The following is an 18,120-nucleotide window of genomic DNA, read 5'->3' on the forward strand; positions in this document are numbered from 1 at the left end:
CGTGTGCTCCAGAGCTTAAGAGTCTGGGACTGTACACCACCAGCTGGAGAGCTTCAGACCCCATGCCACCCGCCCTCCTTGTGCTCCAGGGTGGGAAGGCTGAGGCCACCCATCTTCCCAGTGGTGCTTGTCTCCCCCAGCCATAACTTCACCCACCGCCCATGCCCAGAAGGTTGGTGGCCTCAGTGCGACCCCAAGCATTCATAGAATCATAGAAGATTAGGGTTGGAAGAGACCTTAGGAGGTCATCTGGTCCAACTCCAGCTATAAGATTCCACCACCTGCCTAGGCAACCCGTCCCAGTGCTTTGCCACCCTCCGAGGGAAATAGTTCTTCCTAATATCCAGCCTAGACCTTCCCCACTGCAACTTGAGACCATTGTCCCTTGTTCTGTCCTCGCTGCGAGCAGCCTAGTTCCATCTAGGGATGTAAAATCTGTTTAATCAGTTAACCAGCTAAACCTTACGTTTAACTGGAGAACCACTTAAAGGGGGTGGGGGAGCAGTCGGAGCCGTTTCAGCCCAGCTGGACTGTCCTGGATCCCCTGGAGCAACTCTGCCTGGGTACTACTCTGGCCAGGCCGGTGGTCTGGCTGGGCTGGAGTGCCCTGGCTTGTGATGTGCCAATGAGGTCCATGGCGCTGCTCCAGCCATGCTGCCTGCAAAAGCTGATGCCCAAATAAATTTTAGTCTTTATGTTGCCCCAGGGCTCTTTGTTGTTCCTCTTATAGTCATGTCATGTGGTTTCAGAGTCTTTGCCGCAGGTAGGTTTTCAGGTTTTCTTTGCACCCCGGGTGCCAGACAGTGACTTTTTTTTACAGACAGTGACTTTTCTTAAAAAGACTAACGCCGAGATTCTCCGCCCATCAGGGTGCTCCAGCAGCTGGGGCTTTAGCAGAACCAGTCCCTAGGGAATAGTGATAGAAATGTAGCCGTGTTAGTCTGGGGTAGTTGAAGCAAAATGCAGGACAATGTAGCACTTTAAAGACTAACAAGATGGTTTATTAGATGATGAGCTTTCGTGGGCCAGACCCACTTCCTCAGGAAAGCTCATCATCTAATAAACCATCTTGTTAGTCTTTAAAGTGCTACATTGTCCTGCATTTTGCTTCAGTCCCTAGGGAGGCTCCCCACACATCAGGAGAGCTAGCAAGCTGCACACACGCTTCTTCCCCCGCCCCTGCCCTGAATCCCCCTGCTTGCCCTACCGTGGGCGCCTCATGCCACCCCCGCCCTGCCCCAGTCCCGAGCTCAGGGCAAAGGGCAGACTAAGGGCAGCCGCTTCACGGGAGCGTCACATGCCCAGTGCGCATGTGCAAACGGCGCGCCCATGCGCAGTAGCGCCGAATCCGCCGACGGTGGGGAGGTCGGGCGGCTGGTTTGCCTGGCGGCCCCATGGCCGCCGTGTTCCTGGTGACGCTCTACGAATACTCGCCGCTCTTCTACATCGCGGTGGTGTTCGTCTGCTTCCTGGTCACCAGCGGCCTGGTGCTGGGCTGGTGAGCGCGGGGCCCAGCGGGGGGGGGGGATGATGAGTGGGTGGCCTGGATCGGGGGGGGGGCGGGGGGTGAGTGGGTGGCCTGGATCTGGGGGGGGGGGATGATGAGTGGGTGGCCTGGATCGGGGGGGGCGGGGGGTGAGTGGGTGGCCTGGATCTGGGGGGGGGGGATGATGAGTGGGTGGCCTGGATCGGGGGGGGCGGGGGGTGAGTGGGTGGCCTGGATCTGGGGGGGGGGGATGATGAGTGGGTGGCCTGGATGGGGGGGGGCGGGGATGATGAGTGGGTGGCCTGGATCTGGGGGGAGGGGGATGATGAGTGGGTGGCCTGGATCGGGGGGGGGGCGGGGATGATGAGTGGGTGGCCTGGATCTGGGGGGGGGGGGGATGAGTGGGTGGCCTGGATCTGGGGGGGGGGGGAGGATGAGTGGGTGGCCTGGATCGGGGGGGGGCGGGGATGATGAGTGGGTGGCCTGGATCGGGGGGGGGCGGGGATGATGAGTGGGTGGCCTGGATCTGGGGGGGGGATGATGAGTGGGTGGCCTGGATCTGGGGGGGGGGGGAGGATGAGTGGGTGGCCTGGATCGGGGGGGGGGCGGGGATGATGAGTGGGTGGCCTGGATCTGGGGGGGGATGATGAGTGGGTGGCCTGGAATGGGGGGGGGATGATGAGTGGGTGGCCTGGATCTGGGGGGGGGCGGGGATGATGAGTGGTTGGCCTGGATCTGGGGGGGGGGATGATGAGTGGGTGGCTTGGATCGGGGGGGGGGGATGATGAGTGGGTGGCTTGGATCGGGGGGGGGATGATGAGTGGGTGGCCTGGATCTGGGGGGGGGCGGGGATGATGAGTGGTTGGCCTGGATCTGGGGGGGGGGATGATGAGTGGGTGGCTTGGATCGGGGGGGGGGGGATGATGAGTGGGTGGCTTGGATCGGGGGGGGGATGATGAGTGGGTGGCCTGGATCTGGGGGGGGGATGATGAGTGGGTGGCCTGGATCTGGGGGGGGGGGGATGATGAGTGGGTGGCCTGGATCTGGGGGGGGGATGATGAGTGGGTGGCCTGGATCTGGGGGGGGGGGGGGATGATGAGTGGTTGGCCTGGATCTGGGGGGAGAGGGATGATGAGTGGTTGGCCTGGATCTGGGAGGAGGGGGATGATGAGTGGTTGGCCTGGATCTGGGGGTGGGGGAGGATGATGAGTGGGTGGCCTGGATCTGGGGGGGGATGATGAGTGGGTGGCCTGGATGGGGGGGAGGGGGAAAGAGCGATGAGTGGGTGGCCTGGATCTGGGGGGGGGGGGATGCTGATGAGTGGGTGATCTGTATCGGGGAGCTAATGAGAGGGTGGCTTGGATATAGGGTGGAGGGTTCTGGGAGAGGAGGGCTGGTGAACGGGGGCCCGGTACCAGCCTGGGAGCAGGGGAGGGTTGGAGGACCTGGCATAGGGGCTGGGGGTGAACACGGGAGCGTGCAGCCCTGCCCAGGAAGGGGAGCAGGGCTGGGGAGCTGGGAGAAGCAGGAGGTGGAGATGGGGGGTATCATCTTAGAGGGATGGGGGAGTAGGCACGGCTTATGGCTGGGAGCGACCCATTGGCCTGTACAGGGGAGTTTGGCAGAGGCCTGAGTAGGTGGCTGGGGGGACGAGGTTAGGGGTAAACAGACAGTGTCCCTTGAAGCTTGAGTTCCTGGTATGAGATCCATCCCATTGTGACAGCAAACTATTCTAGCATACTTAATGGAAACAATACATCCGGGGAAGTTCATACATTTCATGCCATCCTTATTGGGAAGTTTGTTATGAAGAAGCAGATAGAGCATCCCAAAGAATTCCCCAGGAGATAATATGCTGATGACTGAGCGAACCAATATTGTAAACCCTTTTAAAGTGCCATCACTTCAACTTTACAGCTGGCAGTGGCCAAATGCATGAAGTCATACATGCTAATGGTTCAGCTGGAACTAATAAATAACAATATATAAAATAAGCAACAACAAAAAAAAAACCCTCAAGCTATATCTGCTGCCTCCTTTATATAAAAATCTAGGGTAGTTTAATCCAGAATCAAAATCTCTTCCGTACAGTGCCTGATATTGTCTTCTGAATTAGCATAACACGTCCAGGACAGCATCTCCAATCACTTCTTGTTACTGGCAGTGCTGTCCTCTTTTGTAAAGGTGAATTTATCTTTATCTGAAAATAGAAATGAATGTGTATTCTGTACATCTGGCTTTCTCTTGTGGTTGCATTTTGAAAGTTGCGGTCAAAGAATATTAAAATCCTGCATTTTGCATATGATAGATAGGCTATTTCCTCTTGGCTCCTTCAGATTGAATATCGTGCTTAACAGTGCCTGTGGATAAAAGTAGGTATGGGAGTGTGATTTAAAAAAAATGGTGGCTGAGGATCCTGACTGGTACAAAATGACCCCAAAAAATGGTGGCATGCTCTCCTCAGTCTGCAGGGCCCGAGCCAAACCCTGCGGAAATCAATTGGAGCCTCTCGGTTGACTTCTTTGGGCTGTATTTCTGAGGCAGAAACTGATGTCCCTGACTCAAAAATTATTTATAATCAAGATTAAAATATTAAACTTGGATCTTGCAGTCCTCATGAATCTCTATAGCAAAAGCTGTATGAATTCAAGGGCTGCAGGCAATGTTCCCTGTAAACTTTTCCATCGTGCACAGAATAAGTGTTATATGCTCCGAGACATGTGTGAATGTATATTATCAGTAGAAACAAAAAATCTATCTATGGACATTGAGCTAATCAGCTGGACGGCACTGGAATCTCTCCTGAGTCGTCGCACAAGTACACAGCTTACAAGGCAACACTGGCTGCAGGATCCAACACTAATTTCTTATTACTGCTGAAAGTACACAATGCGTCAGGTTTGTCCCAACAAAGAAAGCAATGTCACGTGCCACTGAGCAAGCAGCTCCTACAGATCTGGTTTTGGGGAAGTTTAGGACAAAATTTACCACTAGAGGGCACTAACCACCCTTGTTACTTCAGCACTGAAAAACTTTGAAAAAGAGGGAAAATATTCTGCCATCACAATTTTGTCTATAACAAGATTAAAAAAAGAACTAGATAAATTCATGGAAGTTAGGTCCATCAATGGCGATTAGTCAGGATGGGTAGGGATGGTGTCCCTAGCCTCTGTTTGCGAGAAGCTGGGAATGGCAAGAGGGGATGATTACCTGATAATTTTCTGTTCGTTCCCTGTGAAACCCCTGACAGTGCCCACTGTTCAGAGATAGGATGCTAGTCTAGCGTGAACCCAGTGAGACCATTCTTATGTTCTGACTAGTGTTAAAGATTCCCACTTTTATTACTGTATAGCATTGTATTGTATGGATCCAGTTTTTGATTGACAGTACAGTAATTCCTTATTTAACACTGTAGATCTGTTTCAGAAAATGATCGTGTTAAGTGAAAACGTGTTATGCGGGGTCAGTTTTCCCATTGAAAATAATGGAAAAGGTGGGGGCTGCTTTTCAAGCGGTGGTGTCTGTTGGGACTGGGACATAAGGTTGGGGGAGACAGGGACTGGGTTACAGCAGGGAGGGGTGGTGTTTGGCTCTGGGGAAGGAAAGGGGAGGAGAGGGAAGGGGGATTGGGTTGGGAGTATGCCCCTGTGACGGGTCTGCCGGGACCTGCACTGCGTCCGGCGAGGGGGGGTTGTGGGGAACGACGCAGCACGCCCCTTTGCAGGGAGGCGGGGAAGCCCCATGCAGTGGCTGGGGAAACCCAGCCACCGGCCTGCAAGCGGGGGTGCAGGAGACGGGGCAAGGCATCCGGCGAGGGGGAGTCAGTGGGGAACGGTGTGGCGAGCAGCGAACCCTCCACCGCTTTTCAGGGAGGTGGGGGAAGCCCCGCGCAGCCGCCGGCAATGGGCCAGCTGGGGAAATCGTGTTATTCCAGGGACAGTCGTGTAATTCAAAAAACGTTCCCTAAAAAAAAATCATGCTATCGCGAAAACGTGTTAAACGGGCACGTGTTAAATGAGGAATTACTGCATAGTCTATGTGTGCATCCTAGCAAATATTCTTTGTCTCCAAGCTGTAGTTCTGTTTGTTGTGTTGCTTGTTATTTAGATCTGAAAGGCACTTCAAATGTGCTAGCACTTATGCATCTAGTTGTTCCACATCTCTTAGGTTTGGTTGGGATGTTCCTGTGATCCTGAGAAATTCAGAAGAAACAGAATCCAGTGTAAGAGTATCCAAAAAGCATATGAGACAAGTGAAGAATCCTTTTGGCTTAGAAATTCCTCATCCTGCTGCAGTTTCCATAACAAGTCAGTGGATTTTTTTGTCCCCATCTATAGTTCCCAGCCCTTGGTTTCATGGCCATACCATGTTCCATTACACAATCATCACAGAAATTGCTGTACTAAACTGTGTGTTTTAAAGTTGCACTGTCAACATTTTGGGCTCAAAAATTAGATGTTTGTAAAATGATGTAAATTTTATTAATAAAACTTGCTCCAGTGACATATTTATCTAGCAAATTTTATTAATAAAACTTGCTCTAGTGACAACTTAGAGATGATAAACTAGACACAGCTTCATTCATTGTGAAGTCCATCTCATCCACTTAAAACGTACATAATTGGGCCTCATGAATGTGAATTGCAGAAGAGGCAGGGGATCTGTTCCCTCCTGCACCAATTGGAACAGTGAGCTGAGCTGATGAGCAGTTTTCAGCTGCTCCTATTGCAGCTTATGGGCTGGGCTAGGATCCCCTTCATGCACCTTGCACAAGGTGTTGGGGCAGCTAGGTTTATGCAGTGCTAGGTCCTGGCCCACCACACTTACTCCCAATCTCCTCCCAGAGTGGCCTTCTGTATGGCTGTCCAAACCAGCCAATGAAGAAAGATATTTGTATGGGCTTGTGATGTAACCTTAAGTGGTAGTTTGCAGTTTGTTTGTGGTGTTTCAAAGTGCTGCTTTGTCCAAACATCCACTCCATTCCCGGGCCTCTGAAAGAATTAAGGAGATACTTTCCCAGCTCATGTCAAAGTCCAGCATCAAACCTGTAAAACCTTCCTGTATTCAAATAAAAAGCACTGCAGTAATGAACTCAGGTCTCTTCAGCTCTTTTCACACAGAATGTCTTGGCATTACAGGGCCAGATTTTTTAGAAGCACTAACACCCACTTAGGTACCAAAGTAAGTGATCCGAGTTTCCAAAGAGCTCAGTATATTGGATGCTGGGTGCGATTCTAAATCTGACCATTATGTGCTGCTTAGATGAGATCTGTGCTCTTCTGAAAAATCTATCCCAAGTTATGGGTGCTGAGTCCTTGAAAGTATGGACTACTTCTCTTTTAAACTGTGTCCCTGAAGGCTCAGAATTGCTGTCCACTACCCTGGTAACTAAGGCCATGATTTAGTCACAAATATTTTCAGTAAAAGTCATGGATAGGCGATGGGCAATAAAAAAAAAATGCAAAATGCACAGCCTATGACCTGTCCATGACTTTTACTAAAAATAATTATGATTAAAAATTGGGAGGGGGAGTGGAGGGTTGAGGGCCATGGCTGCTCCCAATGACCACAACTGCTCCAGCTGGCTAGGGCTACTCTGGGGCCTCCAGAATAGTGGCTGGTGTAGCTGTCCTTGGGGCTAGCTGCTTCAATGGCCTTATGGTCAGCCACACTGGCCCCTGCAGAAGTTATGCAGGTTGTGGAAATTCATGGAATCCATGGGCGTGGGTGGGAAGGATGAGTGGGCGGCCTGGATCTGAGTCTGTGGGCACAGGAGCATGGTAGGATGTGGGTCTTGTTAAATATAATTTTCCAAACAGCTTAGTCTTTGGGAGGGAGTCAAACTCAGCCCCCTAAGTGAAATGGTAGGTATAATGCTGTCAGCAGTAAGCCTTACCCTGTACAAGATGCATGTGCCGCAGCAAAAGGCAACTTGTGGTCTTCCCCTTTCAAGTCCACTATATCCACTCTAAATAAAAAAAAAAACCAACCAGAACCCTGATTACTGGTATTGATTTGCCTCTGCTGCCTCTAAGGAATTATGGCTGTAAATTCAGGATTCCTGTACACTGGTGATCTGATGATGCTTGCATTGTGTAGGATGCATATTTTTTCATGTATTTATATGTTCATTCTCTAAGAGGGTATAACACTGACAGCTGATTGCCTGGAAGACTGTATCCTTACCTGCTACTGGGGGTGTAGTGTTCAAAAACTACACGAAGCTCTGCAGAAACACGTCTATTGCTTCAGAATAAAGACTCCGCAGGCACTAGAAGATGCACTCTACAGTGAATACATCTATCGACAGCAGTATTTGTATCCTTTTATCGATTTTTTTCCCACAAATTATGCTAATTTTCTGGCATGAGGGGAATTGGGCCTCGTGAGCCGTCTGCAGTTTTTGGCACAGTATATTTATGAATGAATAAGAATACTCTTAATGCAAGTGCTGCATTTGTCTTCAACTGGAGTGACATTGATTTTTTTTTTCCTTTACACAAATAAAGCATTACAAAAACTGACAAGGAAGAAAAATACTGTCCGTTGCCAGAAGATGCTCAAATTGCAGACTTTGGCCCAGTGCCTAGATCTCGTTACCCGCTGGTAGCTTTGTTGACTTTAGCTGAGGAAGAAGACAGAGAGATATACGACATTGTGAGTAATTTTAGAACGTAGCTGAGCACTGTATTGACGTGCGTGGATGCTTCAGAATGTAGGATTGAGTAGAATGGCTGGCTTGCTTTTCTCATGTGGCAAAAGCCAAAATCAAAGCTCTCGTTCCTTCACCAATGGACGTTCCCTAAACAGGGGAACCTAGGTGGTCCTGCTGTACATGGGGTAGGGATGAATGTATGTGTGGGCCAGTCAGGAAGAGCTTACCCTCTGCACAACACAGAGCTTGTATATGCGAGGTCTTTGTGTGCTGGCACATTGGAGCAGGGCATGAGGGCTAGAGAAACTTCAGAGCCAGGAGTATCAATCACTATGGGCATGTCTAAACTACGTGTAAATGAGCCTGATCAAAAATTCAAATGAAGCACGGATTTACAAATGCTTCATTTGCATAATCATGTGCGAGCGCTTTTTCGAAACGCGGTTTTGAAAAAGAAATCACAGTCTAGACTGGGTTCTTTTGGAAGAAAAAACCCTTTTTCGAAAGAACCCATGCTCCTGAAAAGAACCCCGTCTACACTGTGGTTTCTTTTTCGAAAAACTCTGTTTCGAAAAAGCGCTCTTCCGTGATTATGCAAATGAAGCGCAAGATTTGTAAATCCGTGCTTCATTTGAATTTTCGATCGAGCTCATTTAAACTCCTCTTTTGGAAGAGGAATGTAGTTTAGACATAGCCTGTATCACATGGTGCAGTGTAGCCTTTGAGCTGGTTTAGCTTTTGTAACTTCTCTGGATCAGGAAGAGGGATTCAGCCCCAGAACTATTTGGCTGATCTCTGGGGAGAGGATTGAGGATGGAAGAATTGCCATACCAGATCGGACTGGTTGTTTATCTTGGTCAGTAGCCAATGCTTGATGATCTTCTCCTTATTCCTAATAGAGATTAGCTTCAATGCTGAAGCAAGAGGTTTAATATCCCTTCCAGAATTTTTTCACTTAGTTCCTGTCTAATGTGCAATGTATAGATTTATCCAGCATCTTTGAGTTTAAATGATATATTTGGTTCCAGTAGTTTGAAGTGCATGAACACTAATGTATATTGAGGCATACATATTTGAAGGCAAACTCCCTAATGCACTTGACCTTCCTTGCATACTAATATAGAAATCAGTCATGGCCAAAAGAAAAAATACCCAGGAGAACTTACGCATTAGCTTTTCCCACTATTCCTGTCCCTCAGCTTCCTGCCAGTCCACCATAAAGGCTTCAAAAGAAAACAATATCTAGCTCCTCCCTCAATCAGTACATTCAAGTATGTTTATAATTCAATTTAGTTTAATAACAATAAAATGTATATTAAACAAACTTGCAAGAATGTTTCTTAAATTAACATGAGAAAAATGGATTGTTTTACCAGGCATTTTTTTGCATCAGGTAAAACATCAGGCATTTTTTTGCATCAGGTAGGGGAGAAAATCCAGTTTATTTTCCTTTTTTGTCTTTTTGAAGAAGTTTTTCTTCCTGATTGTCATCAAATACCTTTCAAGTGGTCAAAGCTGCAGAAGCAGAATCTACTTGTGCACTAAAAGAGGGAACAGATTTTAGAGATTTTCATGGTCCAAATGAAAGGATTGGATCTAACTTTGTTGCAGACCTTAAAAATATATAATCACGAAACAAAAATGATCAATGCTGAAATACTCAATCAAAACATTTTTTATATGTAAAAATATTAAGGAAACAGTTGTGCATTTTAGCCTTACAATACATCCATGGTAAACTTCTGGTGCATTCCCCATGCAAACTCATGCTTGCTTTTTTTAATGGTTGTCACGTAAGTAGCATTTTTTGGTACTGGGGATGTTAAAATGTGTTTAATTATGTAATTGTGTAACTGTTGAAAACTGCTTAAAGCTGGCTCCCTGTGAACACCGGCTCCTGCCTGGCACTTCTCCCCCACTCCCCCCACTGCTGCCTCTGATACAACACAGTGGGAGTGCAGAGGCAGGATCCCGCCTGTCCCAGCACCACAGATCTTGCTGTGCCTGGGAAGTGGCCAGCAGCCGGTCTGGCTCCTAGACAAAGGCGCACAAGTGACTCTGCTTTGCTCTCACCCACAGGCATTGTTCCCCCAGCTCCCGTTGACCAGTTCCCAGCCAGCGGCAGTGCAGAGCTGGTGTTCAGGGCAGGAGCAGCGTGTGAAGCCCTATGGCTCCCCTGCCTATGAGCTGGACCTGCTACTAGCCATAGTAGCAATAGCAGAACAGATAAGGACTAGTAGTTTTCAAAGTGCAATTTGTGACCCAGTTTACCAAGCCACCAAAGTCCCTGGATGCCGAGCAAGGTGACCCAGTGCCTTACATTCTGTGGCCCAGTACTGGGTCGCAACCCAAAGTTTGAAAACCGCTGATCTAGGCCATGCCTGACTGGTGTTTACATAATATACTCTTAAAAATTTCCAGTGATAGAGATTCCACAACCTTCCTAGGCAATGTCTGCCAGAGTCTAATTACCCTGACAGGCAGTTTTTCCTAATGTGCAATCTAAATTGCCCTTGCTATAATTTAAGCCCATTGTTGCTTCTTATCCTCAGTGCTTAAAGAGAACAATTTCTGTCCTTCCTCCTTGTAACAATCTTTTATGTTCTTGAAATTTGTTAACGTCTTCTCCAGACCAAACAAACCCAGTTTTTTCAATTTTCCCTCATAGGTCATATTTTCTAGGGCCAGGTCCATGCTACGGGGAAGATCAGTGTAAATTGGAGTTGACATACCTTAAGCCGAGCTTTGGCGCAATCCTCATGGTGGGAGGTCAACAGGAGAAATGCTCCCGTCGACTTCCCTTACTCCTTGTGAGGAGCAGGCATACTGGCACTGACAGGGGCACCCTCAGCATTTGATTTAGCAGGTCTTTACTAGACCCCTAAATCAAACACTGGAAGATTGACCGCCGCAACATCAATCTTCCTGCAAGTGGAGATGCGGCCTAGATCTTTCATTATTTTTGTTTTTCTTCTGTGGACCTTCTCCTATTTGCCACATCTTTCCTGAACAGTGGTGTGTCGAACTGGACCTGAACTGAATAGCTCTGGTTGAGTCCTGATCAGCATGCAGTAAAGCGGAAGAATTACTTCTCATGGCTAAAAACTGGAAACCAGACAAATGTAAATTAAAATTTAAGTATAAATGTTAAATGAAATCTGAAAGACAGCCTTGGGCATTTGCGGGAGGAGAGAGAACACAAAGGGGAAAGGGAAAGTGGAGGTGTTCTCCTTTCACATCATCAGCTATGGACGTGCAATCAGAGCACAGCTGACAATGTTACTGCTGCTGTCCAAGGCAGGATAGAATCCAGTCACAGAAGAGCAAGTCACACGGGGGTTTGAGGCCAGATTGTGACTGGCTTTTACCAGGTACCGGTGGAATTTCCCTCCTGCACCCCATGTAAGAGCCAATCAGAATTGCTCTCATACTCGCTCTGGGTGAAGTTTATTGCTGTGTGGAGGTGCAGCATCAGGCAAATACCATTGAAAACTGTAATGTATTATAGCACCTGGGAGCTCTCGTCATGGATCAAGATCCCATTGTGCTAGGTGCCATACAAACATAGAACCCAGAGACACCCTCTGTCCCAAAGAGGTTACAACCTTTATTTGAGTCCACAGTTCAGTGAGGTACTTAAGCATTTCCCTGTCTTTGTTTACATCTACACAAAGGCTGTAAAATCCTGTAACCGGTTAAACAGTACAGTTAACTGTGATCCCATGGCAGGGGACTGCTTCATCTCGGCCAGGCCTGCTGCGCTGCAGGCTGCTCCAGCCAGGCCAGTCTGAGCCCCCCGCACCTCTGGCCAGCTCCCCCCATTGCTCCCCCGCCCCCCAACGGCTCTTCATACACTTAAGAAGCAGAGACACAGCATCTGGGACCGGGCGTGAGCTGGGAATCAGCTGATTCCTGGCTCATGCCCAGTCCCACACTACGCTTCTGCCTCTCCTGCCCCCTCCCCTCAGCACTGACTTCTGCTCCCCCCGCCTTGCTGCCTCTCTCTCATATGCTTATCGGGTAGTCGACTAGTCACTTATGTCCCTAGTAAGGGTCAATCTACGCTACCGCAGAGATTGATGCTCTGAGATCGATCCACTGGTGGTTGATTTAGCGGGTCAAGTGAAGATCAGTCTCCAGTTGACTCTGTTATTCTACCCCAGATGAGAAAAATATGGGAAGTTGACAGAGTTACTGCGGGGTCTACAGAGAATCTTTACTTAAGGTACATTGACTCCAGCTACATTATTCACATAGCTCGAGTTGCATGCCTTAAGTCGACTCTCTGCTGCTGTGTAAATGCAGCCTTTGACTCCCATGTTCTTAAGTGTTTTTTCTGGTTGGTGCCCAACTCGCTGGAATCAGGAGTAGGAGAATCTTTACTGTGGATCAGCCACAGAAGAATTTACATAGGCACAGTGTGGTTGTAAAATTTGACCCTTGGATTGTCTATTTGATCACATGTTCAGCAGTTGTATAGGACAGTAGCTTGACCAACCCTGAGAAACAGGACAAACGGTTTTTATACAGGCCACAAAGAGACACAAATTAAACCTTGTACTTATTTTAGCTTCTCTAATTCCTTAATAGACTCTATCATTTGTCTGTGATGTGCTGCACATATATAAATCAACAAGTCATACACCTGGAAGGAGGTTGTGCTCAATAAAACTTTTGTTTTTAGATTTCAATGGTGTCTGTAATCCATATTCCGGATGAAAGTTACAGACTTTCCTGCAGAATATTATATCAGTATCTACTTTTGGCCCAAGGTCAATTTCATGACCTTAAGGTAAGCTGTGCTCTGAGTCTTACTTCACTCTGACTGTAATATTCATTTAGTTTGTGTAGGCTAGCTACTCTAAACTGGTATCCGGCTTTTTCAGTCTCATGTTATACCAGGAATTGGATGATGGTTACACTTATCACGTCACTACATTAGTTCCAAGCAGACTTACAGTGCAATCTGCATTTTATCTGAAAATATCTGAACTCTCCTACAGAAATCCCTTGTTTGTATATATTTATATTCCAGGCAACCCCAGATCCTCCCGATTTATCCAAGTGAGAGTAACAGATTGACTCTCACCTAGTAACTGCTGCAAATCTTACAAAGTACTCAGAATGGTTCTGATCCAAAGTCCATTGATGTCAATGAGAGTGCTTCTGTTGACATCCGTGACTTTGGATGAGGTCCGGTGTGCACCATAAAATCAATATGGCAAAAGCAGATATTGAAAATAATTTATATTCTCTTCTAAAGTCTTTGTTTTGATAGTATATCAATAGGAAATAATATGCAGATAATGTGTAGACAATATCAATGAATTATAAAGAATGGGCCAAATTCATTCCTTGATGGAACTCGACTTGAAATTTAAGCCACAAATAGATTTGTCCCAATAAATCCAGCAGTTTGATACATATTTGTTCCATGTGACCCACCCTAAAAAAATCTCCATATGCTTTGTGGTGGGGTATTGTTACCTCATCAAACATACTGTTGGCAATAAACACATAATGGATCTGCATAATCACTACAATTTTTAATTGTACGTACAAATTTGTGTTTGTATACATAGACATGCACTCTCTGTGCGTATTGTATCCCTAACTGCTTTTAAAAAAATAATAGAATATAGGAGCAGGTTTCCATTCTGATGTCTTCAACAAGTTCTGTTTCCTTTTGCAGTTGGATGCTTTAGGAAGCTAAAATAGACTCTGGTAATAATGAGTAGTCCTGTGGCCCCTTAGAGACTAACAAAAAATATAGAGAGAAAGCTTTCATGGGTAAAACCCACTTCATCAGATGAATTGGAATGGAAAATATGTATAATAGCAATCCAAGAGACATAACAAACAGTAAAAAGCATTTACCTGTCAATTGTAGGACCCATATTAATGATGCTAATTAAGTGAGCTGGATGAGTCCCATTCATAGCTTTTGATGCAGAAATGTGAATGTTAAAGGTAGGGGAAATTGACTAAATTGGCTTGGTAGTGCGTTTACTAGGGATGTTAAAGTATCGGATAACTGACTAATCGAATAGTCGATTTATTTTGCATCAACTATTCAATTAGTCAATAGAGCGCCTCCGCCTTTGAAGTGTAGCAACAGCTGTAGGGTTGCAAACATGAAAGACCTATTTCTTGCCCTGAAGAACTTGCAGTCTAGATGAAATGAGACAGGAAATCACAAGAGCTAGTAAAATGTGATGGGTTTGAAGGCAGAGAGAATGTGTGTTTGCTGGGAGAGGTTGGGGCCATAACTCCAGGCATGTGGAGTAGCATGTTAGAAAATACAAAGCCTGGACCAGACCCTCATCCATTGCAAACCTGTATAGCTCTAGGGAAGTCAGTGAACTACACGGATTTGTGGCAGCTGGTCTCCTGTCTCTTTTCTCCATCGTTGTTCTGCACCTCTCTAGCCTCCGAAAATGTCCATAACTGAAGTCAAGGGAGTTGTTCCCGTTTGCACCATGGCAGAATTTGGTCCTGTTTTGAACATAATAGGATGCATGTGTGAAGAGAGAAGCACAGCCCCATTAGTTTGTATGTGGTCTGTCGTAGATCACACTAGAAAATAAATGTACAATTACTGCGTTCTGTTGAAACGGGGTTGTGTGTGTTTTGTCCATAGCAACTCTTCATGTCTGCAAGCAACAGTGCCCCGCCCTCGAGCACTGCATCTGGAGAGAGTAGCACTGACAAAAGCTTGCTGGAGAAGGTTGGGCTGGCCGATGCTGAATCAGAATTACTTGAGGAAAACAGTAAAGACTGTGTCGTCTGCCAGAATGGAACAGTGAACTGGGTCCTCCTGCCCTGCAGGCATGCATGTCTGTGCGATGGGTGTGTGAAGTACTTTCAGCAGTGCCCAATGTGTAGGCAGTTTGTTCAAGAATCTTTTCCCCTGTGCAGTAAAAAGGAGCAAGATGAACCCCCACAAGTTTTCCAGGGTGCTCCCCTCAGAGCAGACTTTTAGTGGAAAACCAAGAAGAATCAGGTTATACTCTCAAGTGGGCAATGTAGAACCTAAAGCATTTTCTCTCCACGGGAAGATCTTCAATGTAACTTTGTTAGTTGCATTTTTTCATGTCGATGCTGCATATGATTACTAAAACACTGCATATACCCTGGTGATATGGACAGAAGAAGTGTGTAGGATATGTACAAAGAGGGAGTTTTTTGATAACCGCTTACTGGATGTTCATGAAGTATTAGAGATTGTGTTGACATGTAGATTTAGGTGCGCTGAACGTTAGAAAAGAAAAAAGGCTTTCTTACAACTGAAATTGAAAAATACTTCTCCTATATAATAGATAAAGAGATTTCTAAATGTAACGTCAGAAGAAAGTATAATTTTAATACCATATAATTTAGCACTTTACAGAATGAAAAATGAAGGAAACAAAATATTTAAGAATCTGTACTTAGATTGGGTATAAATCTGTATGTATTCATTTTGCATTTGAGAGGCTTGGCCATGGGAAATGCTGGACTGCTCAAATCCAGTTGAAGTTACTGGGAGTTAAAGATATTCAGGACATTAGTGTGTCTGCATCTCTTATATTTTGTTGTTAGTGCTTTGAAAGAGATGTTCTGTTGCACAGGGTCTAATCCAAAGCCCCTTGAAGTGACTGGAAATATTCCCATTGATTTCAGTGAGTTTTAATTCAGGCCCCAACTAAGTATCAAGCAGGTAGAATGCCTAAGTATGCCCCCTGTATGTAGACTGCCACTTTGCACTCATAGGGCTTTAAGTGTTGCTAGTGGGAAAGGAGAAGAAACTAATTATTTTGTAGTTGATGTTAGCAGCATGTCATGTTCATAACGCGGAGAGCCTAGTCTGTGAAGTTACCATCTCTCCCATACTTGTTGTTTAAGAAAAGGAGCTAGAAAACAGTCGTCTTTTGTCATCAAAATAAATACATAAAAATGAGTGTTGAGAAGAGAAATGATTCTGTTCATTTAATGCAAGAAAGACTAATGTAATTCAGGCTGACGTAACTTGTCAGCTAGAACTTTTCCTTGGGTGGAAAGAAACACCAAAGTAAAAATAGCAAACTCCCACTCTTCCTAGGACCCCATGAGAGACGGGGGCTTGGCAAGGAGCAATACTCACTCCTTGCTCTGCCGCTACCCCATCATCGCCCCCAACACCAGTGCAGCTTCTCAGGCCTCTCCCTTCCCACCGCACAGCTCTCCCTCTGCAGAAGGAAAACAGCGTTGAGGCATCTCCTACAGCCTCTTCAACTGGTGCTGCCCCAGAACTGAGCACTGTGCACAGAGTCCCTAATTCAGAACCCGAAGCTATCCGCAGTTTCTTGCCATGACCCCAAATGCAAAAATCTTCATGGCTGAGATGGATTATGGGAGCTGGCAGGTCCTGCTAAGAAGTCTCTGGGGGAAGAAGGAGAGGTGAGAGACAATGCACTAGGCCACCTGTGATTAATAAACCACACTTCTTCCTAATAAGAGACCTGGACTTGTCTCTGGAACTCTAATCTCAGCTCCCCCTCACACTCTTGGTAACTTGAAGGAAGAATCACTTACACCACGTGTCAAACAGAGATAACAGTGGGTGTTGAGAAGCCCGGTTCATGTGTGGAAAGAACTTTTGAAGAAAAAACATGCTGGCTGGATGCCAAATACTGTTATTTCTAGTGTAACTCTGCATTAACTGAGACCATCCCTCACCATACGGGTGCACTCCCAGAGACAAAGTACCCAGCAGTACAGGTACTCTTAAAAGCAGTGAGGACTGTGATGTTATGCCGTCTCCATCCAGACGATATCCAGACGATGGCCAGCTACCAGGGTTCCACATAGATCAGACCAAAGAACATATTGAGGTGGTAATAGTTCCCCATTTGCAGATAATCAGAGGTGGCTGGTATAGTGATAGGTGATGAGAAAGCGTTCTGAACACTTAAGTGATGGGCATAATTCCCATGGGAATCTTCCTTTCCATTATACAGCCTACAGCGGAGTAAAAGGAATGGAGTGAGGACATTCACCTCATGGAAAGGAAGGGTCAGAACTATGCAACATGTTTTCCCTGCTACACTATGGCTATGTCTACACTACAGAGTTTTTGCGCAAAAACTCACAGAGCATCCGCACCTCAAGCACATTTTTGCACAAGACAATTTACAGTGAATCGACGGAACAGAGGGGTTTCTGTGGTATAGGTATTCCTCTTTCTACAAGGAATAACTCCTTTTTGCACAAGCGCTCTTGTGCAAAAAGGTGTGTGGGGATGGGAAACGGGATTTTTGCACAAGAAGCATTCTGTTCATGGCAATCAGAGCTTTCTTGCAAGAGAGCTTCCATGCTGTCTGGATGCTCTCTCGTGCAAAAGCACATCGCTTTTCCAATGCGCTTTTGCAGTGTGGACGCGCTCTTGCGCAAGAAGTTTTTGAGGAAGATCTCTTCCGCAAAAAGCATCTTGCGCAAGAAGCCTGCAGTGTAGACATAGCCTGAGTCTGCAGGTGGCCTTGTGAATCTGCTTCAGGAATTGGGGACTCTGTCGGTTTTCAGGCATGGTGCAGAAGCTGTCCCCATTGTGTTCCCCACTGCACCCCATAGATTCTCAAGTAGAATTTCACACTAGGCTATGTCTCTACTACAGCCTTCTGTCGCAAAAGCTTATGCAAATGAAGTGCAGAGTAGACTATCACTACACTTCATTTGCATAATTAATTAGCAACCATTTTTGCGCAAGAGGCTTTTGCGCAAAAAGGAGCAGTGTAGATGGCTCCTTTTTGCGCAAAAACTCCCTCTTGCACAAGAGCCATTCTTTCTGAAAACATGAGGAAGAACGGCTCTTGCACAAGAGGGGGAGCCATCTACACAGCTCCTTTTTGCACAAAAGCCTCTTGCGCAAAAACGGCGGCTAATTATGTAAATGAAGCCCAGCGATATTCTACTCCGTGCTTCATTTGCATAAGCTTTTGCGGAAGAAGGCTGTGGTTAGACG

At 46.5% G+C, this 18,120-nt stretch overlaps 1 protein-coding gene across 2 annotated transcripts; it reads left to right on the forward strand.

Moving 5' to 3' along the window:
• The first annotated feature begins 1,331 nt into the window (after positions 1-1,331).
• On the forward strand, positions 1,332-16,080 carry CGRRF1 (cell growth regulator with ring finger domain 1). 2 transcript variants are annotated; one of them, XM_075926231.1, is made up of 6 exons: positions 1,334-1,498; positions 5,654-5,793; positions 7,627-7,804; positions 7,996-8,143; positions 12,826-12,933; positions 14,782-16,080. In XM_075926231.1, exons 1-6 carry the CDS (start codon positions 1,395-1,397, stop codon positions 15,121-15,123), a joined length of 1,020 nt encoding a protein of 339 aa, XP_075782346.1. In that variant the 5' UTR covers positions 1,334-1,394; the 3' UTR covers positions 15,124-16,080. The 2 variants fall into 2 exon arrangements, with proteins under 2 accessions (XP_075782347.1, XP_075782346.1); XM_075926232.1 differs by lacking the exon at positions 12,826-12,933 and having other exon boundaries at positions 1,332-1,498.
• Positions 16,081-18,120: the final 2,040 nt, after the last annotated feature.

Source organism: Pelodiscus sinensis, chromosome 4 (genome assembly GCF_049634645.1).
Source record: "Pelodiscus sinensis isolate JC-2024 chromosome 4, ASM4963464v1, whole genome shotgun sequence".
Classification (NCBI taxonomy): Eukaryota; Metazoa; Chordata; order Testudines; family Trionychidae; genus Pelodiscus; species Pelodiscus sinensis.

Excerpts from the sequence above, each read along its gene's own strand:
- CGRRF1 (XM_075926231.1), top strand. The coding sequence starts at position 1,395 with ATGGCCGCCGTGTTCCTGGTGACGCTCTACGAATACTCGCCGCTCTTC. Across the intron at positions 1,499-5,653 it reads AGCGGCCTGGTGCTGGGCTG|GTTTGGTTGGGATGTTCCTG; the intron begins GTGAGCGCGGGG and ends CACATCTCTTAG. Across the intron at positions 7,805-7,995 it reads ATCTATCGACAGCAGTATTT|CATTACAAAAACTGACAAGG; the intron begins GTATCCTTTTAT and ends ACACAAATAAAG.